Source organism: Ailuropoda melanoleuca, chromosome 4 (assembly GCF_002007445.2).
Source record: "Ailuropoda melanoleuca isolate Jingjing chromosome 4, ASM200744v2, whole genome shotgun sequence".
Taxonomy (NCBI): domain Eukaryota; kingdom Metazoa; phylum Chordata; class Mammalia; order Carnivora; family Ursidae; genus Ailuropoda; species Ailuropoda melanoleuca.
In genome coordinates, this window is record NC_048221.1 from 79,349,475 (window position 1) to 79,372,086 (window position 22,612).

The 22,612-nt window shown below is 45.7% G+C and overlaps 1 protein-coding gene across 4 annotated transcripts in view; it reads left to right on the forward strand.

Moving 5' to 3' along the window:
- The window catches only part of SPTBN1 (spectrin beta, non-erythrocytic 1), a 194,803-nt gene that overhangs the window by 121,331 nt on the left and 50,860 nt on the right, over window positions 1–22,612 (forward strand). For all 4 annotated transcript variants that reach the window (XM_002914046.4, XM_034659139.1, XM_034659140.1 and 1 more), the window contains 6 exons: window positions 3,374–3,525; window positions 12,620–12,793; window positions 16,428–16,519; window positions 17,964–18,044; window positions 18,432–18,547; window positions 21,811–21,923. In XM_002914046.4, coding sequence (XP_002914092.1) covers window positions 3,374–3,525; window positions 12,620–12,793; window positions 16,428–16,519; window positions 17,964–18,044; window positions 18,432–18,547; window positions 21,811–21,923 — 728 coding nt within the window. The remainder of the gene's footprint in view (window positions 1–3,373; window positions 3,526–12,619; window positions 12,794–16,427; window positions 16,520–17,963; window positions 18,045–18,431; window positions 18,548–21,810; window positions 21,924–22,612) is intronic.

The following is a 22,612-nucleotide window of genomic DNA, read 5'->3' on the forward strand; positions in this document are numbered from 1 at the left end:
CGCAAAGCCTTACATGTGGGCTAAGAGAGTAAAGAATGAACAACACCCCCAACTCCAGTGTCTCGCTCGCTGGGGAGTGCAGTCTGAGATGCTCCAAATGCCAGCTCCTTTTGGTGGGAGCCCAGAATGCCTACACCAGGGTTTCCCAGCCTGGGCAATACTGACATTTTGAGCTGGATAATTCCTTGTCGTGGGGGCTGTCCTGTGCCCTGCCCTGTAGGGTGTTTACCAGGGTCCCTGGCCTCTACCTACTAGATGCCAGTGTAGCACCCACCCCCCAAGGTGTGACAGTCAAAAATGTCACCAGATATTGCTGAATGTCCTGAGGGGAATTGAGAACCACTGGTGTGGTTAACCAAATCAATATGGGGTTTGCGAGGGCTCCCTTTTCTTGTTACCAGGTTTGCCTCATACTGGTAGAACTGGAAGTGGGCTCTCCTTTCTTGGCTCCTCCCACCACTTCCTCACACAGTTCTGGCACAGTGATAGCAGCTCGGGCTTGGAAACACGCCCCTGGACTGTCTTCCATTGTCTGTGCCAAGGGCCGCCTGCTCCTCCTCAGACAGGCGGCTGGCTTAATCTGCCCCCGTCTCGCTGGATTGCGAGTGCCGGGTGATGTCATTGTGCCTTCCCAGGAAGGGTGGAACAAAGGACGGAGTCCCCAAGGACATGCAGCCTCATCCTCTGCTGGGCTGCTAGATAGGTTTTTTTCCCTCCCTTTCCCTCCTTCAGGCCTCAGAAGTGTTTGTTGTTCCCCAAACCATCCATTGTTAGAGGACACACTAAGCTGACTGGACTTTGTGTCTCACGGCTGAGCCCATTTCCTGCCCCTTGTGTGTCATGAGAGTGTTGGTTCTGGTCCAGTCCTTGGATGGAATCTTCCATGCCTTTTCCAGTGCATGGTGTGAGCTGGAGGAACTTAGGCCTCATGCGACTTTTCTAGCACGCTTACGTGACCTGGGGCCTGCTCGTAAGCTGTGTGGGGAGCGTAGAAAAAGGCAGGAATGAGGACAAGAAAGCCAGCTCTCGTTCCTCTCCTTTTATTTTTGTTCAAGCTCTCCTCTCCCTCCTCTTCTCTCCCTTCTTCCTGGAGTTTCTGGGGACCTGAGGAGCCCTTCTCACACAGGTCCTCAGGCTGTGTGGAGCAGTTCTCTTCCCAGCCAGTGACCTCTCTGCCTCCTCCTGGGGGAGGAGAGTCAGGGATGGGCTGTAACTCTCAGAACTGGGTGCTGGGGAAGTGCATTTACTGTCTCTTGAAGCAAATCTGTGGAATCCCCTCGTAAAGGAACCTGCTAATTCAGAACCTACAAGAAGCCAGGAGTGTTTTTGTAATGTGAGATTCACCCAAAGGAGTGACAGTTGGCTGAGGAACGCCTTTTGTGCTTGTTTGTTTAGAGATACCATAATCCAAGCAGGTTTTCATTTTGATCTTGTGCCCTTGATAGGCTGGGCGTGGTAGTGATTTTGAGCCCAAACCCTTTAATAACAGCCTCGATACCCATCAAGGGCTTTATTAAAGACATTTCCAACTCCAGTGTAGCACATAAAATGTGTTATAATTTAAAAAAAAATTAGTTGATCCTAAATACATCTAAACCAGCAATTATTTGCTATCTGTGAAAAGTACTTAGGAGAAGCTTAATGTCTTTGTATTCTGCTCTGGACCTCCTCTTTCAAAACAGCCAACTTTCAGCCAAAAAATACAGCTCCCTGTGTCAGTGTCATGAAGTTGTTGTCCATCATGATGATTACGTGACTAATAATGCATGTGATCTTCTCTCTGTGACTTCTCATGATGGTACTGGTACAGCTCCTTTTTCATCTGCACTGTGCCCCTTACTACCTTTTTCTCATTCCCTCAATCCTGCCCTTTCTGATCCTTTGTCTGGTTTGGGTTGGCCACTGTCCCAGGGAAAGGCCCTCTTTTCCGCTGGACAAACTGTTCCTTTAGGGAAGGGCTGAGCTGGGAGGAGCTGCTCACTGCAGCAGGTGGCCAGCTGCCTCACCTGCCAGGCTGGCTACAGTACAGGCTCACCCTCTGGCAGCTCTGCCTGGCTCCCTCCCTGTGCTGGGGTAGCTTGGAGGCCTCAGCAAAGCCTTCCAGGCAGACCTCCCAGGATGCTCTGGTCAGCCTGGGAGCCCAGCATCTCTAGGCCACCAGGTACATGCCTTGTAACCAAAGGTGGTTTTTTAGTTGTCACCTAGTAGTGGTGAAATACATTAAAAATTTTGGGGATCTGCTCCCTGTTTTGTAGATTAATGCATAAACATCTTGGTGGGTTCGGGCTTACACTGAAAGGAATAGATCTTGGGTCTTTTGGTGCAAATTCATGCTACAGAACCAGAAGTGGGGTGGGTAACTGACAGAAGGGTATCTCTGTAGAAAACAGTCAGTGAGTACGAATGGGTACGGGTACATTCTGTCCATCCCTGTCAAAGGTTTCAGCAGCCTGCATTTAGAACATTCTGCAGAGGCAAGAAGCTTGGAAACCTGTTTGTACGGATATGAAAGGCCTGTTCTGGGCAGATGTGTCTAGAATTTTAGGCTTTGAATTGGACAGAACTTGATCAGTGAGGCTTGAAAAACTTAATACTCTTTCCTGGATGACTTGGATCTTTGCTGCCCCGCTTTAGACCATCGACTAGCAGTTCCCTTTTCAGTGAATGGTTGAAGTTTAGAGATTATAGGTGTCCACTCATCTTACGGAAGGGGACCCTGAGCCCAGTATCTCAGCACATTTTTGGCGAAACCTTGGGCCCAGGCCATGCTCTCCCAGTGCCCTGCCAAATCTCTTTGTACCTCACCACGTTGCCTGCCATTTTTCTCTGCTGTTCATGGGGCGTGTGACTCGGCAGGTCAGAGGGTCATTACAAATCAAGGTCATGAGTGAATTCATCTTCTGATCCTTTGTACGCGAGGGAAGCAATTTCTTGCTGTCTCCTTAGCTTCTCTACCCCACATCCCTCCACCTACTGTGTACTTCCCTAACACACGCCTTTTGGAGGAATAATAGTAGCTGCAACTTATACAGTAGAAACTTTACCAGAAGTTAGTTTACTGAGCAGGGCTGCGCAGACCCCCCTGTGATCCACTGTATCCTCTGGCCTCTTCAGCAGACAGGAAAGAAAATGAAATGAATGAGAGCAAGGATATTCTGCTGGTGGTACACTTAGCGGCTCGGATGTGTTCAAGGATCGTACAGTTCTTACATTCCTGAAGAGTTGATCATGCTTAAGAGGAGCTAAGCTGACGTTTCATTCAGAGTTGAGTTTTCCTGTTCTTCCTTTGGCTGGGGTCTTGTGACCCTGATAGCACATCTCTCCTGCCGGCATGCTGTAATTGATGGTAAGGTGAGCTCTCTTCTGCTTGCAGATGAGCGTGAAGCTGTGCAGAAGAAGACCTTCACCAAGTGGGTCAATTCCCACCTCGCCCGAGTGTCCTGCCGGATCACAGACCTGTACACTGACCTTCGAGATGGACGGATGCTCATCAAGCTGCTGGAAGTCCTCTCTGGAGAGAGGCTGGTAAGTGGGACTGTTAGGAAGTGACTTTGTACCATAGGTCAGAGAATGGTTTTGAAAAATCAGATATGGACTTGTGTTTCCTGATGAGTTTTGCAATTAATGATGGATGTTTTTGAGAAGGAGAATCTTGATAAGTGAGATGAGCATGTCAGGAAAAGCTCCCACATACCATTGTGAGTCTAGGTGATGTTCTTGAACTGTAATTAAGTGGCCTCATTCGGGTAATTTGTGAGGTTACTACCCTTGGTCTGAAAGATCTTGGCTGGTGTCCCCTGTTAGACAGGGCATGGTGCTGCAAATTGAAGGGCCAGACTTGGGCACTGGCTCTGAGATGAATCCGTATCCCATGAGGTCATGGAATAATTTTAAATCTGTTTCTTACGGATCCTTTGGAAAATCTGAGCTGCCGTTACAAGGTGGCAAGAACTGAACTCAGTAGTCTCTGATGTTTTTTGCTTTCTTCCTTGCATACATTTTGTTTTGGGGGTGGAGGGAGACGCTTGTGTTTTGTCATCTCCTTGGAGACACACAGCTTCTGATCAATTCATGGTGCCTTTCTTGGGCAGGGGAATTGTCAGCCCACACTGAAAATTCTATCCCCATTTTGTTTCCCAGAGCTACAGCGGCTGTCTCTGATGTGACTTTTGTTTATGAACCTTAAAGCAGTCCCTGTAACTGACCCAACAGGTTTTGTCTGGTCTCGGTTTGAAAATAGATGCTAAATTGTACCAGAGCAGATGTAGTTCCATAGGTGGTGGTGGGACCCTGCCAAACACTGACGCCCAGGGATAGAGCCCCACATCTGTAGTGACATCACCGGGAAAATAGGATGCTGGCGGTTGGCAGGGCTGCAGAAAGCCCTATTTTTAACTTGAGCACCACCCTGTAACTTGACAGCTGCACGGGTCTGTATGCAGACCAACCCACACACCTCTGACCACAGGCAAGGGGCTGCCCTGTTACTAGCCTACCAACAGAATTGCCTCTTGAGCCTGGGTAAAAACACGGTTTTCTCTCTCTCTCTGCCTCTCCGTTCTAGAACAGAGTCCTTTACAAAATCGTGAGGCCGCCTCTCATCTGTAGTGAGTTTTGTCTCCACTCTTTGTTCCCCAAGCATACAGGCCTTGTTACCTTATCTTCTCTGAGAGTTTTGGGTCAAGCTAAACAAACTAGAAAAATAAAGGAGGCTTCTGCCCAAGACCATGATGGCTGCCCTGAAGGTAGTTTTGATAGGGTGAGATTGGGGGCAGTTGGGCTCACGTGGAGAGGATAAGGGCCTGTCATTTATTGCGTTTTGATTTGTTTTTTGAAGTGTGTCTTGTGTGAGAACCTAGGGTAGAATTATTGTGATATGCACCTTTAAATTTTGGGGGGTTTTTTTGTTTGTTGTTTTTAAAGATTTTATTGTTAAGTAATCTCTGCACCCAACATGGAGCTCAAACTTATAACCCCAAGATCAAGAGTCACATGCTCTACCAACTGAGCCAACCAAGTGCCCCTAAATTTAATTTTTGTAAGCAGACATTTACCCCTACCTCTCAGCTTTTTTTTTTCTTCTTTAATGTTTAGCCTAGTGTGATTATTTATTGATTTTATTTTGCTTGTTTTTGAAAATAGCTAAAAAATCATTAAAGGTTATGTGAATAGAAATTAATTTGAACATTTATTTTGGTTCCAGTAGGGTCCAGTCTTCCAGGCTGTAGGGAGCAAAGTGTTCACCTTTGAAGGTCCATAATTCTTTAATACTAAGAAGATTGTGTCCTTGATAATGTCCATATAACAAATGGGATAAGTCCCATTGCCCTTTATTCTGAACAGGGTAACAAAAACTTTAGTAGGGAAAAAGAAAGCAACTAACAAAGCATAAATCTTAGTCAGGTGCGGATCCCTCCCACTCCTCTCTTTGTTTGCTGTTAGCAGTACTTTTTTTTTTTTTTTTAAAGCCACCCAGAGACCTAGGGGAGGGGAGGGGTGGGGAAGAACATAAGATGGGCGCCATCTCCAACCTCTCAGGCAGTCAGTGCCAGAAATTGCGTTTAGCAGGAATATACCACTTTGTGAACCCCCAAGTGCCTTAACTTCTTTCATTATTCATTTGTCACAGCCAACCTTGATTATAGGTTTGGCGGCTGATTAATCTTCTTATTCCAAAAATAAGGATACCATAGATAGAGTGAGCTAAAGCTCTTGTTCATTCAGACTGAAGATTTTCAGCCCCTTTTAGCCCCATGGTTTATTTGGTTCATGGAACTTTCTGGAGGGGACACAAACTATTCTCTGCTGTTGGCACTGGAGGCTGCCGAGGACTTAAGTTAGAGACCCTAACTGTAGGAGATGACCTCCCTGATGGCTTGCCCCAAATGATCCTTGCACATGCAGAGCACAAAACTAATGAGGCGGTTGGAACTTCCAGGCCTGGTAAATTCTTGTCCACAGCTAAATGTGTCTGGTCACATAGCATTCAGTCAGCTCTGGGCTTTCTGCACCAGTGATCCCAAACCCTATGTAATGTAGACGTTTGCCTTCCATCTGGACCTGGGCATTTTAGCCCCATGCCTTACCATCAGCTTGGCAGTATATAACGGATGAATGTCTGAAGAACTTGAGTATCTGAATTTACTTTATTAATAAATTCTTGGAGGCAGTTAAACCCTTCTTTACAGAGGAGGAAATGTGTCTGATTTTTACTAAGTTCAAAGAAACATTAGCTTAACGACCCAGACAATTCCACCCTAACCCTATTTGGCTCAGTAAAATTTGAGTTAACATTTGAAAAAGTTTTAAGTAGTCATTTTGGGTTATCAAGGCACTTGATTCTGCTGTATTGGGAATATCAGGAGGCAGAAATCCCCTTCTGTGGTCCTGGCTTGGACAGGAACTGTGTCTGGAGTTGTCCTTGTCTTTGCCTTGTGTATATCAGTCTATGGAGCAATGAGGAAACTCTGAGGCTGAGCCAGGAAGCTTTTCATACTTGGGTGGGATTGGGTTGTTACTAAAAAAAAAACCATTTTTTTCCAAAATCACAATGGACTGTAACTCTTCATAAAGGTGTTGCTTTAAAATTCCCTTAAAAAACACAGATCCACCCTTGACTTCAGCATCAACTGAGCAGATAAAAGCTATGACCGCAGAACCTGTGTCAGTCACTTTGTCATTGGTCCCAGATCCCAGGGCCTTGGGAATAATGTTGTCAGGCTTGGACTTTGGGGGTGAAGTGCGGCCCACAGGTCACAACCCAGGTTTGAGGGTTGCCTGTGCCTGCCCCCTTTCCTCCATGGGCCTCAGCAATGAAGAATGGTTCTAAGTAAGGCTGCCAGTTTTCTGCCTTGCTCCTGCCAGGGCACTCACCTCTGACCCAGAGAGGACAAGGTTTTCTGAACACTCTACCATCCCCCCAGAGCACTCAACTTTGACCCAGAGAGGACAGGGTTTTGTGAACATCTCTGCCCTTGCCCCAGCTCCTGCCATTCCCAGTAGCAGATGTCACTGGTTTTTGCTTGCCTGCTGTTTTCTGATATTCTGTCTTCTTACTCCGTTAATCAGCATCAAAGAAGAGAAATCAACAACAGGATTTCTTTTTTCTTTGCCACCGTTAATTCCAAAACAGGCTGAGCTAGGTGGGGAAGATAGATTTACCACGAGAGATTTGTTAAGCCTTAAATCCCATGTTGAACTGTGCTGAGTGAATTTTACATAAAGCCTTTGTTAGGAGAGCCATACTGGCATGTGTTGTTGAAATGGGGTTTGTGAACTGGCCACAAAATCTACCTGTTGTTTGTAATATCATTTGTTTGGGAGAATTTTCTTTTGTTTAGAACAACCAGCCACAGAAGAACACCCCCATTAAATTGCAGCCTAATTTTAACTGCAAAAAGTGCAAAACGTGAGTAGTGATAGGTATGCACGATAAAGTACTGAGGGGATGGTCCCAGAGCCCTAGAGTTCAGAAGGGGCAGTAAGCCTTCTGGATGGCAGGTGGGTAGGGTCCCACGAGGATCCAGGAGGAGGGGTTCAGGTGTGGATGGCCAGAGAGGATAAAGGTCAGGTGTCTGCTGTGAGGGAGAGTGAGGAGCACTTTTGGTGGTGGGCATCAGGAAGGAACTGGGGGTAGGGAAGTATCCCAGCTAAACTGGAGGTTGTTTTTGGAAAGAGTGCTGATGGTGACTTGAGAGTGTATTGCTTTTTAGTATACACTGTCACATCTACCATCTCACTGAGTTCTCCCAGTCTAATGAAGTGGGCAGTTAGACTTTATGGAAGAAATAGGCAGCAGTGACCGGGATCTTGCCCAAGGCCAGTGTCACTAGTAAGTCCTAGAACCTGGACTCCAGGCTGCTGTCCTGTTTGTTGATGCCCTCCTTTCCTGCTGAGCCCTGCTGAAGGGAAATACTCATTGAAAGAGATCCCAGCCATTGAGGAGACAGGCAGGACCTAATGGAACACAGTGTGTTAATCCTTGATTAATTTTAATTGGACAAAAATCGTTTATACTCGTTAAAGCTCAAAACTTGACCGAGGACCTAGTGTGACGTGAGTTTGGCTATGTCATGTATTAGAGGAGATTTTGGAATTAGTGCTTCCCATTGTACCATCTGAATTAATTAGAGCCATTTGTGTGTGTGTGTGGTCAAACTATTTTTGATTGAAAGACAAAAACATAAGCAAGTATCTGTCACATTGGAATGTGGAGACCAGTTAGTGTCTTTTCTCCATTTCCTCTTTAACTGAACAAGGGATCAGTAGACACATTAGAATTCACCTTGCAGGTTAGTAAGCCTTTCACTCTCCAACACATACATTGTATTTTATAGCTGGAAGTGACTTTGGTTACCACTAAGTTAGATCCCTTCATTTCCTAGGTTCTGAGAGTCAGAGTAAGTGGCCAGCTGGGCCACCCAGCTAGTATAAGGCAGATAGAGTCCTAGAGTCAGCGTCTCCCGCTTCCCAGGGCTAGTGCTCTGTCCTCCATGTAACCCTTGGAGAGCTAGTGCTCCAGGTGGCTTCAAGGTGACTTGGGACACCCATAAAGAAAAGTCTGAGGGAGTGGGGGTTCCAGGGTGGAACAGCATGGCCCACCTCCCAGGGGGCCTACCAAAACACCCTGCCAGAAATCCTCCCCTGTGTCTCCCTCTTTTACTCAAGGAGGCCAGATCACTCTAGGAAACATTTGTTTTCTCTTTGCCATCGCTAAGCTCTGACAGAAACCCTGCATTGTGATTGTTCTCTAGTTCTGCAGATTCTGACATCCTGCAGGGGATAAAAGACTCAAGGATGGCCAGGCAGTGGAGGCACCATGGTGGACCAGGGACCATCCAGCTCCTTCGTTGTTTTCTAAAGGCACTGGGTCCACTTGGGTGGGTTTGCCCAAGGCCACGCTGCTTCTCAGAGGCAAGGCTCGGACAAGTTGCTCTAATAAGCATTTGGAATTGTGTCGTCAGGTGCTAGAGGTGGTTCTTTCGCCCTGTAATTTCCACTCCTTTGGAGTCTGAAAAAAGATGGGTCTGGGGTGAAGCCTAGGATAGAGCTCTGTTTGATGAAGATTTGGAACTAGAAGGGACCTTGGGAAGGGACACAGGAAAAGTGCCTACAAGAGCAGGGAAGCTTGTTAAAATGATTTAAAGGAGGATCCCTAAAAATGGGCGTTTCCTCAGAGGAACCGTTCTGCTGCCACCACAGCCGCCACTCATTTCTGCGTCACATGTGCGTCTGGCATCGATCCTCTCTCCACGTGAATGGCATTTCAGACTGCCCCATCAGAAGTGACCTCCAGGACAGAAAGGCACACGTTGTGGTGGGAACACACCAGTGTCACAGTGGAAATTTGACAGTAATTAATGGAGGCAAGACCGGGAACACTCCTTTTCTTGGCAGAATCAGCCGCTTTTGGGGCACGGCCTCAAGAAAGTGTTTATTACTGAGGACTGCACCCCTCCCCCTGGTTCCATTGTGTTCAGTTTTCTCCATTGTTATCTCTCTTTTCCTTTTAAGAGAATGGAAGTTTAGTAATGTAAAAATAGCTCTTTAAAAAAATGAAAACTATCTGCCAGATGGGAACTGGGTCTGTTTCCTTTCACGTGGAACTATGCACCACTCTTAGTTCTTGGTGTAGCAGGAAGAGAATGAGCTCTGGAATCCTTGCCGGCCACGTGGATTACTCCCATGTGTCTAAACCGGTGTCTTCTCCTCAGTGAGGTGTTACCGTGAGGGTGAAATGTGACCACCGCCACGAACCACCTGACAAAGAGGTTCACTAGTTGCTCAGTCAGTGGCAGCTGAGAATGTTGAGATCTTGGGAGCGCTGCCGTTTCAATGACTAGTGTGTTCCAAGGTATAGCTCTGTGAGATCGTTCATACTTCCTAAGACGAATTTCCCGCCATCGCTGCTCCCTTAACTGGCCCAGCTCTTGTGCCCTAAAACATGATAGCAAACCGAGCAGGAGACCTGGCAGCTGGTATTCTTGAGTTTTAGTCTCGGTTCTTACTCCTGCTCGTGCTCTGCCACCAGCATTGAACCTCACGGTGTCTTGTTTATTTTTTTGGCTTAGAAGGCGTGAATGTGGAGGGAGCTTCCGTGGAGAGGAAATGTGGGAAGTGTTTGAGAAACGTGAGGGTGGTGAAGGGGGTGAAGTGATAAAGCCCATGGACTAATCGTGACTGTGCAGTACTTAGCCCAGTTTGAATTAGTAGCTGCAGAGCAGTAATAATATTTAAAATGTCTGTAAATCATGTTTCTCACACTTGTTTCCTAATAAACTTTGAAGTATAGAGCTCTCACTATGTATAGAAGCCCCAAGTGTCGCGGTTTGGGTATTTTCACATCCTTTCCCCTCCGTCGGGACACCACCCAGTCACATTTTTCTCTACCACTTTTTCTTTTCGTTCCAGTCCAGAATTTAATTTGGGGTGTCGGGATTAGAAGAGTGGTTTCTCCTGACCTCAAAATCAGGTTTCTCCTGATTTTGAGCTTGCCTTTCAATTGAAGCATGTCAACTTCTCAGGCTCTTAGTGGGAAAGTTCTGTCTAGAGCCTAAATATTTCCTGTTGTCTTCAGAGAGATGTATTATATCTAAACACAGGGAGAGGTGGGAGTCCCCCTTTTTTGTTTTAGGTAGGACTTTCGGGAGGAAACGACTTTTGAGATGTCCTTTGCTGGGAGAAAGACATTTTGTGTGTTTGAGAATGCCGTAATGATTAGCTTACCATTTCATTTATGTAACAGCCCTTTGAGATAATTATTGATGTTCTAACCAGTTTATGGGTAAACAGTTGAGAAGTAGGGCTCTGATTTGCTAGAAAGTGGTGAAATTGTAACTTGAATATAGGCATTTCAACAGCACAGTTTTTGTCCTCTATGTCGAATTGTCCAACAGAAGCATATTGCATAGGGCTGGTTTGCTCATGTTTGATGACTGAAAAGGTAAAAGGCCGTGAACAGTAGGGAAATTTTAGGAAACAGAGTTCCTCCCCCTCCCCCCAATCTTGGATTGATTTGAGGGAGAAGTGCAAAAAAGAGGAATGGTTCCTGAAAGTTTTCCTTTTTTTTTTCCCCTGCCTTTTGGAAGTTCATGCGGTTTGTTTGTTTTTAACCACTTGAAGGAAGGAGTCCAGTCATTTACCTGAAGAGGTTTGTCTAAATTTTTTTTTCTAGTTCCTTCCTGTGTCTCATGCCCTGGTGTTTCCAATGGCTGGTGCTTTTCAGGGACTTGAGTTGCATCTGGGTCTGCAGTGAACCATCCATTGCTCATCTGGCATGGCCAGTAGCATCCACTGGGGTCCCTGCGACATGGCATGAGGCCTCGTCAACCTGCAGGGAAATGGGACATAGGTTCCACTGAGATTTTGTAGAAAGAGAACAGAGGCTTGGAAGGTCTTGTGTGTTTGCGATTGAGTTTTTCAAGGTTGAGTCTGAACCCACCAAGGGACGAATGCGCATCTCCACTGAAAGAACAGTGGTTATACCTGTGGAGCCTGGGAAGATACCGACAACCCCCCATCTACTCTCTGTTCCCCTCCTCTTTAGCTCCTTCTGATTCCATCCGCACCGTTTCTCCCACCCTCAGTTAGGAAATGACCTCTGCTGCTCCCTTCGAGGCATGCTTGGGGACTGTGTGCTCCAGTAAGTAGAACGGCCTTGTCCTTGTTGCTCTGCAGGCCTTGGCACTAAGACACTTTAGGTTTGAAACAGCACATGTCGGCCGACCCGTCTCCCTAGTCAGGTGCACAGTTGTTGAAAAGAGATGAGAGGGAAAAGCTCCGGGACAGCGGGAGGCAGCATCAGCCTGACAGCCTGAGGTGCAGCCTGGGGTAGTGGGGGCTGTGCTGGGAGATGGAAAGGAGAGAAGGACAGAGCCGGGCAGTGGAGACATGAGCTTGCTCTAGACCCAGTAGATGATGGAGACCCACAGAGAATTTCCTGTGTTTGCCTTCATCTTTTGCTTTGTTTATTCAGAATGTTCACCTTCCCAGAGCTTCTTGGATTGGATATAACTGGGTAGAAGGAAGAGACATTGGGGTATTCAAATTACACTGCTCTCATACTGTCTTTTCCTTTATCCTTCTCAGCGAGTCACACCCTTTCTCTCAGCCCTCTGCATCACCCTCACGAAACCGCCACTTGGAAATTCTCTTCATTTTGGTAGTGTGTCCCCTTTTCATTTTGAGCCAGCTTTAGGAAATAACCCAGACCTGCAGGTAGCAAACCTATTTTTATGGTTAAAGCAGTCAGAAAAGTCCTCAGGGGTGTTTTGCCAGGCATCTGCAGAAAACTGTGTGGGTGGCCGCAGTAGCTCTGAAATCATTTAGGGAGATTGGGTTCCTTTCTCTCTAACCTTCCAGCTTCTGTGCTCATTTGTAAACTGTGTCCCTTGCATGATTAAACAAACCTCTGAAGAGGGATCACCATCCCTTAAGTAAACTTTTCTCTTGCAAGGATGTTAGGTAAATACTGTCCTTGCACCGAGGGAGCACACACGTTTTTGAATGTTTTGGTTTGGGTAGGAGAGTGCTGCATGAATGGGCACGTGCGAACTCTGGGCTCTCAGCCTGTCTATGCCCCGTTGTATGATCTGTTTCTACCCTCTGCTCCCGTTTCTAGCCTAAACCCACCAAGGGACGCATGCGCATCCACTGTCTGGAGAATGTGGACAAGGCCCTTCAGTTCCTGAAGGAGCAGAGAGTCCATCTTGAGAACATGGGCTCCCATGACATCGTGGATGGGAACCACCGGCTGACCCTCGGCCTCATCTGGACCATCATCCTGCGCTTCCAGGTGAGGACACCTCAGTTTTGCCAGCCCCTGAAAAGTTCTCTTGTCAGATAAGGGGTTTCTGGGCTGCATCCCTACCCACCACTTGACTGGTACCTCCTCCAAACACCTGGTGTCTGACACTAGGCTTTCAGGAGCAAAGATACAAAGACGTGGTTGATGCTAGGGTCCTGGCACCAGGCTGACCGAACTTCACCAGATTGTAGCACATATCCTGGAACATTCTTCGGAGAAGCTGTTTAGGATTATGACACAGGGTGGGCTCCCTTTTCACTTTCTCATTCTCCTTTGGGTGTGAGGAAGCAGTTTTCAGGGGAATTGTGCAAAAGCCTCATGCTTGTTTGATTGGTGACAATTTTATGGGTTTGTTATACTCAAGGGGAAGGCTCTAAGTATAGAAGTTACTCTAGGCCAGAAGGTGCTCTCAAGGTCATTCTGTGTCATGTCTTCACGTTGTGAGGAAAGGGAGGAGCCTCATCCAGGGTTACAGAGCCGGTCAGGACTGCCCTGCTTGCTTCTGACCCCTGAAAAGAGAGCTCAGAGTTTTCAGCACTGTGGAGCACCTCTGGCCTGGTTACTGGCTCTCTCCAGGCAGTGCTTCCTGCTCCTGCTTTTCAATTAGAATTGAAATGCAGGAAACACTTCTTACCAAAGCGTCAGGTTACTCCGCAAACAAATGTCCTAACAGTCCTTTCTCCTGGGTGGCTCTGTTCTCTGTGCTTTTCCTTCCTGTTCCACGCCTTTGATACAAAGTCTGATTGATTTTTCTGGCTAAATAAAAATCTCACCAAAAAAGGGCGAAAGCAGAAATCAGATTATAGCTCTCTTTGTATTCTTCTTCGTAGAACTCTGAAATCAGCCTGTAACCAATCGTTTTCTTTCTCGTTTCCCCAGGGAGTGGGTTTGAGTTAACAGTGTTCTGGGTGTGTATGTGGGAGGAGGGGGTAGGAGCTCAAATAGAGCCATCCACAGAAACTCCCTAAACGGGTGGTTGCCGAGCCACGCGGTTCCTCCGAGGCCTTGGGAAAGTTTTTTTTACTAATTCAGATTCTCTGGGTCGCAGTCCCAGTGATTCCAATTTAAGTAGTTCTGAAGAGGGAACCACTGTTGAAGATGAAATCATGAATGGAGTTAATGACAACGTCAGTGACTCTATTTTGCGAACAGAACTCTTTTGTAGGTTTCTGTCAATTCCTAAATGATTTGAAAATGGAGTGAATACCATTAAATCATTAATTATAGCTCTCATTCTTAGGCCAGCAGAGGTGGAATTTGTAGGCCCCTCCTTGAGCTTCACCTCAGTTTTGTAGAGTAAAAAGTTCTCTTTTTGTTGCCTTTGACCGGTAGTAATCAGAGCATGGAAGGGCATCCTGATGGTGGCCTCTCTTCGCATCGGGTCATTGCCCACGTTGGTGAGCTGGCACACGCAGCCCTTTCCAGGATTCTCAGCATGAATTGGGTTGAGTCATTGACTAATTAGCTTCCTGACAGCTTGCCTTTTTCTGTACTTGAACTTGTAAATGCTGATATGTACTTTCTCTTTCCTTTGGGGCAAGAAACATAGGCTGCTGTTGCTGCTGCATGGCCTGCAGGGTTGGTGTCTTATGTGACCTAGCTTCCGTCCAGCAGCTATATTAAATCAGTACCTGTGCCACAAATAGGTATTGATTCTGCATCAGCCAAGGCCCAGCTCACTTTCTGCTTCCTTTGTGAAGCTTCCCCACATTCCACAGAGATCTCTCTTTCCCCCAGCTCCTGAACATACAGCCTTGTCTTGCATTCCCAGTGCACACATGTGTGTGCGTGTGCACGTGTGTCCAGAGCTCTCATGACATGGCCTGCCCCATCTGTGTATAGCAGGTGTCCATTAAATACTAATGATGACTGTTTCATTCTGCTGTCCATTTAAGAGAGAGTAAAGGATGTTGTGGGAAACTGGAATGAAAGTCTTGCCTCGTGGAAATAGGGAGCTGTCATTTCGGAAGGATAGACTGTATTTCTAAATGACCAAGTCTGGAGATAGATTCCCTTCTTCACACAGAAGCATGAGATGGTCGACAGGGGTTAATGTGTAGAATTCTACCTGCCTTTCCTGATGAGCCTGTGTCTTACCTGTTGAATAAGCTTATTCTTTCACATTTATTTTCTGCACAAGAGCTAATGATCCTAATAATAGAGTTTGGAGTTTATGCAGACTCACACTTGACATACTTAGCACAGTTTAAAAAGGGTAATTTTTTTAGAAGTATAATTATTTCAGTTTCTAGGGGTTTTTCCTAGTTGAAGGTTTCTGACTTTTTAATTTTGTATTTATATATTTTATCCTCCTTCTTCTCTTTTCCAAAAAGAATTCTGGGGCATGTCTTTAGATTAAATGGGAAGACCCATGACGGATCAGGGCAGGGAAGCTTGGAATAGCTAGAGCTAAAAGATGACGGATGGCCTTCTAGGCCAACACCATTTACCCCTGATCCCTGTCCCACATTGTAGGATTATAGGCAAGAATCTAAAGACAAGGGTATTTAGAGCATTTGTCTAAAATCACATAACTGGTAGGGTGGCCCTTATCCAAAGAGTTAACATTGATGGGTTCCTTGTTAAGAGCTCAGCATTTCATATTCCTTCTTGGTTTAAGTGCATAATAGCGCTGTGAGGCAGCCATGGTTGCTGGTGCTGTTCCCCTTCCTCAGATGGGACGCTGAGGAGCTTGCCTAGGGACACACAGTAGGCAGTTTTAGACCCAGGCAGTCTGACGTTGGTGCCAGTAGACCGGGCTCTATGTGTGATGTTGGTTTTATGCTCTCCGTGCGTGGCTTATGAATGCAGACTGTCTCCGTCCAGTCGGGCCGCTGTAACAAAACACAACAGACAAGGTAGCTCACAAACACTAGAAATTCATTTCCCACAGTTCTGGAGGCTAAGTCGGAGATCAAGCCAGCCTGGTCTGGGAGGGCCCTGTTCTGGATCGCATACTTCTCACTGTGTCCTCACGTGGTGGAAGATACTAACGATCTCTCTGGAGCCTTTTTTTTTTTTTTTTTATAAGGCACTAATCCTGTTCATGAGGATCCTGCCCTCTGCTAGGCCCCACCGCTAATACCATTCCCTTTGGGAGTTAGGGTTTCAGTGTAAGTTTGGGGGAGCCACAGACTTTCAGACTGTAGCACAGACCATGGAAGGCTGCAGTGTGGGTGCGTTCTCTGAGAATTTGGTTCAGCTTTTAGGAAAAGGTATATATGCCGTCCTCATCAATGAGGGATATGTGTGAAAAATATTTCGTCGTAAAAAGCTCAACCGAAGATTTTTCTGGGGTCTGACGAGGTGCAGGGTGTTTACAGTGAACACTTGTAGTTGGAAAGATGGGCTCTTTGAGCTTAGAAATGACCCCTAATGGGGGGGGGGTTCTGGGAACAGGTAAGTAGCCTTCACTTCCTTCTTTGTTCAAAGCAGAAAACCCAGTTGGTGTTTCTGTGAGGTGAACCTTGAAGAAAGCAGTTTTCTTCGGCACAGTAGGTAGTCTGCACGGCTGGGTTGTGATCTGAAGCGTACCCCTCGTGTATGCGTAGAACTGTTCTTCTGTGGCTGTCACTAGGCAGCTGACCCCTCTGTTGGTCTAATACCTGTTTGTACATCTTAGATCCAGGATATCAGTGTAGAAACTGAAGACAACAAAGAAAAGAAGTCTGCCAAGGATGCGTTGCTGTTGTGGTGCCAGATGAAGACGGCCGGGTGAGTACGAGCTCACGGTGTCAGGGCCACGTGCCCAGGACGGAGCACCGCTGCGGCCATCGCTTCTGAGGTGTTGACCGCTGTCTCTTCTGCTGCTTCCATGGAGCAGTCTTGTCAGTGCATAAGCAGTTGATAGCTGACATCGTGGCTAGCTCACAGCGTGGAAGGAGTTCTGACTGAGACTCTGGACCTGCCATTGCCACAGTCAGTTCCCTGTCTTTAGTAAGGAAGCTCCAGAGAGTAGTATATCTTGAATTTTAAAACTCTGAAACCATGTTTAAAAATCACATCCATAATATTTTAAAAAAAGCAATTGTGGATTTTCTCCTCCTTTTAATTTTTGCTGCTTTGGAAGCTTTATGCAGTCAACTTAAGAGTAGTCTTTTTTTTTTTTTTTTTTTTAAGATTTTATTTATTTATTTGACAGACAGCGAGAGAGGGAACACAAGCAAGGCGAGTGGGAGAGGGAGAAGCAGGCTTTCTGCCAAGCAGGGAGCCTATTCCGGGGCTCGATGCCTGGACCCTGGGATCACGACCTGAGCCAAAGGCAGACCCTTAACGGCTGAGCCACCCGGGTGCCCCAAGAGTGGTCTTGACACATTACCTGTCTCAGTTTTCCTTCTCTTTAATCTTCCCTTGAAATTTTAGTGAAAATACTTTTTTAGAAAACTGCATCTGTTCTGTTACTCACTGAAATTGTTGGGTCGCATAGTATTTACAACCCATTTTGTACCAGGCCAACTGGAGAGTTATTTAGTCAGAACTACTTTGAGGATAGTTATAACTGTAATGGACACGATCAATTAATGGTAAGTGTGGAACTCACAAAGAGGGTATACCTAATAAGGGGATCCACTTAGTTATAAGCCTTTAATCAGCCACAGATACAAAGTCTGTCAATGGCGTAGAATCGCTGAGTGAATAGGGGTAGGTCTCAAATAGGGGAAGTTTTTCAGGGAGATATTTGGTTTATAAAACTTCATTCAGTTCAGTGATAGAAGGAAGAAAGCTGAGTGTCTCACGGACAGGTCATCGCAGCTGCTTCCTCTCTCCCAGAATCCGTATCCTAGTGACTGCAGGGTCCTGGTATCTTTGCTGGCAGAGGAGAAAGCCAGTGGAGGCAAAGAGGTCTCAGAAGCATTCGGGGTGTCACTTTTCCTTTTTCCTTTGTAACCATGGTGTTTTAAATCTAAGACTCAGTTCACATCTTTTGTCCAGTTGACTTACCAAGAAAGAAAAGCCACATGGATGTGTGTTTTATTTTTATTTTATAGCAAGCCGAAGTTGAAGCAATATTTGCTCTGACTTGATTATACTTTTGATATTCATGGCCTCACATTTTTACAGTACTTAACAAGCTTTTTCTTGAACACCGGATTTCACAAAACCGTTAATCTTTATTTGGTAATTCTGTTGCTGTTTCTCTTGTGCTTTGTCTCTGTAGGTACCCGAATGTCAACATTCACAATTTCACCACGAGCTGGAGGGACGGCATGGCCTTCAATGCACTGATACACAAACACCGGTAAGTTACATCCTCAGAAACCATATTAACAGTTTTGGGGTAGAATGTGGATATTCTCTTGTCCAGATCTGGGTGACTTTTGACCCTCATATCCATTGCCTTAGATGTTGCGCCACGGTGGGAATTCCTGCATTCCATGTGAGGAAAACGTGAGAGAATGTCTAAATTCTCCCAAACAAACAAGTTTGTTCATTATCTTCAGCTCTCTTAATAAACTTTGAACTGTTCGTTCAAAAATCAGATTTCGTTTGATAATTAAATACTGTTATAGGGTTTTACTCTGCTAAGGGGAGGTTTCTACCATTTTTGGAGTAAAGATCATGTCTCATTGGTCACGTGCGTTCTTAAGCCATGGTTTTTGTCATGTCCCACTCTCGTTCTACATAGGCCTGACCTGATAGATTTTGACAAACTAAAGAAATCCAATGCACACTACAATTTGCAGAATGCATTCAACCTGGCAGAGCAGCACCTTGGCCTCACTAAACTGTTGGATCCAGAAGGTAAGGACTTGAGAGATGGAAGGTGGGACTTTTAGCATCTCTAGGAGTGAGGGGCTGATAGGAAATCTGCTGTCAGTTTATTTGTGCAGTGTGCTCTGGGAATTACTCAAGGAAGAGGAGCTTAATTTTGGTGTGGGAATTACTTGAAGATTTGTGCAAAGGATTATATTTGAAAAGGCCTTGAAAGACAAGTATGATTTAAATGTGTTTGGAGGGAGAGGGCTTGCAAGGCACAGGCACTTGTGTGAGCAGAGATTCAGAACCAGGAATGAGGAAGGTGTGTTTGGGGACTAACAGTTCCATTGGGAATGGTGTTTAGAGTAATAACAGGAACTACCACTGGAAAGGTGGGTCAGGGCCCTATAGGTCAAAATTTTTAGAGGTTATTCATCGGTCATTGAAAGTTCTTTGCAGCTGTGCTCAATGAAGGGACCCTGCCATAGGCTCTCAGTGAATGCTTGTTGACTGGCATTCATCCCAAGGTGGCAAGCAGCCTTGGGATCAGTAGGTACAGACTGGGGGTTGGGTGGGTGGGGGGCTTGTAGGAGGCTGTGCAACGTTTGCTTTGAGCAAGAAGAGCTTAAGTGAGGAAGATGCATCAGGAAACGGGAACGTGTGGATGGAAGAAGGATTAGGATTCGCAGTCCCTTCTTAGGACTGACTGCCTGGAGGCACAGCGTCCCACTCTCTGCCCGGAGCTGCTCTCTACTCAGGGTCCTTGCAGCAGGACCCCAAAGACTGACTGCAGCTGGCATGCAGCTGACCTGTGTGGGGCATTCCCTCAGGTTGTAGCTCCCTTACTTGACAAAATCCTAATTCCTGGCTTTTAGCAGGAGCTGTCATGGGTACTTTTTCTTATTTTGTTGAAAAGCGTTTGAAATATAAGAGAATTTGTTTGTAGTACTGGAGCTTTTTAGATCACAGCTCTTAGCTGTGAGCAAATACTAGAGAGAGAACACTGTGAGTGAAAGTTTAAAGTTCTTATAAATATAGAACAGGAAGTTTAACTCCCCAGGGGCAGATTGAGGTCATGAGGCTGCCAAGCAGGCTTGCTATTTTCCAATGCATTAGATTCACTGATATGTTCCCTATACAGGAAGCTGAGATAAAATTATCTTTGTGCTAACCCATTAAATGATTTCTTAATATAAACAGAAAACTAAAATTCCTTGGGCTGTGATTAATCTTTCTTCTTAACTCCTATTTTAGCTATGAGAAGACATTCTTCTTCAGCCATAGCTCTTTGTGCTAAATAATCTTTTTCTTTTTAATAACTTGCTCATTAGTTAATCTTTCCAGTCACTTCCCAGTATGAAAAAGGAAATATACGTTCCCCAGATCACAAGACAAGGAGCTAAAAATGGCAGTTGATGTCACTTATCCTGTGGGTTTGATCTTGATTCTTAGTTGTCCTTAGCTCTTGTTAGGTGTCCAGTGCCCCAGAGAGCATCGGCTAAGATACAGTTGCAGACAAGGTACAAACCCACAGGGGTTTTGCCTGCTCACATCTTCCCAGTTATGTCGACCTTTTGTGTTGATTAAATTGCATACAGGATTTGTATTTGTATTTTTTATTTTTGGCCTTCCTCCGTTTCTCTCTCCTTGGGGCATACTTGGATGGGGCTGAGCAGGTGCAGAGGTGGCTAGAGGGACTATTAGGGTGGAATTAGTAGCTACTGTTCTGGCCTCCACTGCCATAGGCTGCCTCGGAGACATTGGGCAGAGAGCTTTCCAGCCCTGTGCCCTAGCGTTCTCATCTTTAAGCCCCACAGGGCTGCCAGGAAGATAGAAGGCACACGTGCGTATGCATTCGGAAAAAGAACCTGATTATCAGTTAAGGGTCATCCTATGTATTCTCTTTTCTGTCTGTCCCAAGTTAAGTGTGTCACCCAATATTGCCATACCTCAAACAATTGCCATCTTCATACATTTATTGCCTCCCTTAGTGAATATTTACTGACTACCTGCTTTATGCAAGACTACACACCAGGAATTTGAGAGAGGGAACAGCACGGGGCGTACCCAGACACAGGGTTCCTAACCCTTGGGGATGTAGTCTCGTAAAACAAAGAAAATAAGTGTAAGTAAATTACAGTACCTGGCAGAGAGTGGACTGTTTATCCATGTAAACAGAGTCTTCAAGGGAACGGAGGAGAGACAGTAATTCTGGCTGCAGGGATTGGAAACAGCTGTGTTAGAGCAGTAACTTCTCAGGTGGACCCTGAAGGATGGGAAGAAGGTGATGGGGTGGGGAAAGACCTTTGAGGCAAAGGGAAATTGTGAGTAAAGTGAAGGAATATTGGGAACTGTGGCATGTGTGTGGGTAATGTTGAATAGTCCAGTTTGGCTCAGATTGTGCCTGAGAAAAATAGTAGGCTCTAGAATTAGAAGTGTCACAACAGTGGTTGGCTCTTGTAGGGAGCCTGAAAAATACTCAATGGTTGGAAGAAAGGGAAGGAAAGTTAAGGCAAATTCTAGAGGATTAAGGGGCTTAGACTTGATTTTTGTAGATTATAGGGCACTTTTGAGTAATTTTGAGCTAGGAGAAAGTGTGTTCGCAGCCGTGCTTCTGGAAGATCAACCAGGGAAAATGTGTCAAGTGAATTGAGTAGTAGGGAAACCCAGTGAGGAAGCTCTTGCTTCTGGTCTGCTTATGTGACCATGAGAGTATGAACATGAGTGACAATAAAGATTCCATAGATAGAGTCATCTGGACTCAGATTTGGTGACTAATTGAATACCGGATAACAATAAGATAGGGATGTCCGAAGACTCAGTGACTGGAAGCAGTTCCGGTGGCATCAGCAGAAATGCAGATTCAGGAAACACGAGCCCAGTTTGGGAGTGGAAGTGGGCAAGGAGATGAGCGTGCTGCGCCTAGCTAGTCGCCACGCTGCTAAGAATTCAGCGAGACTTCTCGTTTTTCTCTAGTATTCTTCTTGGTAGCTTGGGGTCCTGGAGAGGAAAGATCATGTCTCTTAAGACTTTTATGTCCTTATAAATAAAATAAAAATAAAAGACTTCTATGTCCTATTACAGTAGTAGTAGGAAGTCATTTATGAATATTCATATCATGAAAGAGTCAGGGAGATGGTTTCATTCTCATTAGCCTTGTAATTAATGCACTGACAGCAGAGCTCTTAAATATAAACATTGAAGACACTAGCCTGTTTCAGTGTTCAGCAGTTATTCTGGGCTGTTCCTGCTGCCTGGGTGGTCGCACCATGAGCAGAGTACTAAACAAAACCTTCTCTGGGTTACAGATATCAGTGTGGACCACCCTGATGAGAAGTCCATTATCACTTATGTGGTGACCTATTACCACTACTTCTCGAAGATGAAGGCCTTGGCTGTTGAAGGAAAACGAATTGGAAAGGTGAGTTCACACCAATTTTTTAAGTTGTGAGACATGATTAAAGTTCACATCTTAACGTACAGCCACTGAGCACCTTGTTCTCGCAGGAGCTCATCAGAGGCAGGGAAGTAGGCAGAAGCCTCTCTATCCCTAAGAGTGACGGGAGGTAGGAGCAGCAGCTGCAGTGTTTAGGGAGAGATTTGAGGGGCATCTCAGACCCAGAGACACTCCTCCCCTTAACCTTACCAGATAATGGGGTATTGGAAATCTGATGAGTTGGCTGATGTCATGGGTATGAAATCCTACTTACCCAGTTGGAAGGGCCCCACTGTTACGCTTTTTTGTTTTTCATTTGGCTGATGTTCACCTGCCATATATTTCAAAACACATCAGACCAGATGATATTGTCTTCTCAATGCAACGAGAATGGAAAATTCATGGGCATTCATGGGACAGGACCAAGCAAAACAGAGCCCTTTTTGTTTGTCTAGGAATTCTGGATCCGAGGCAATAGGAGTCATTGAGAGTCTTACTTTGCCTGGGGGTTGGGAGGTTACAGAACCAATTACACTTGAGTTAAGCTGTCATTGCTCACAAGTAATAGCTACAGTCTGAGTGCCTATTAAGGCATAGTTCCTCGAGTTTAAAATGCTTAGGCCAGCCTAGCATAGGACAGTTTCAAAGCCAGTCATTAAGTGTGCACGTGCTCC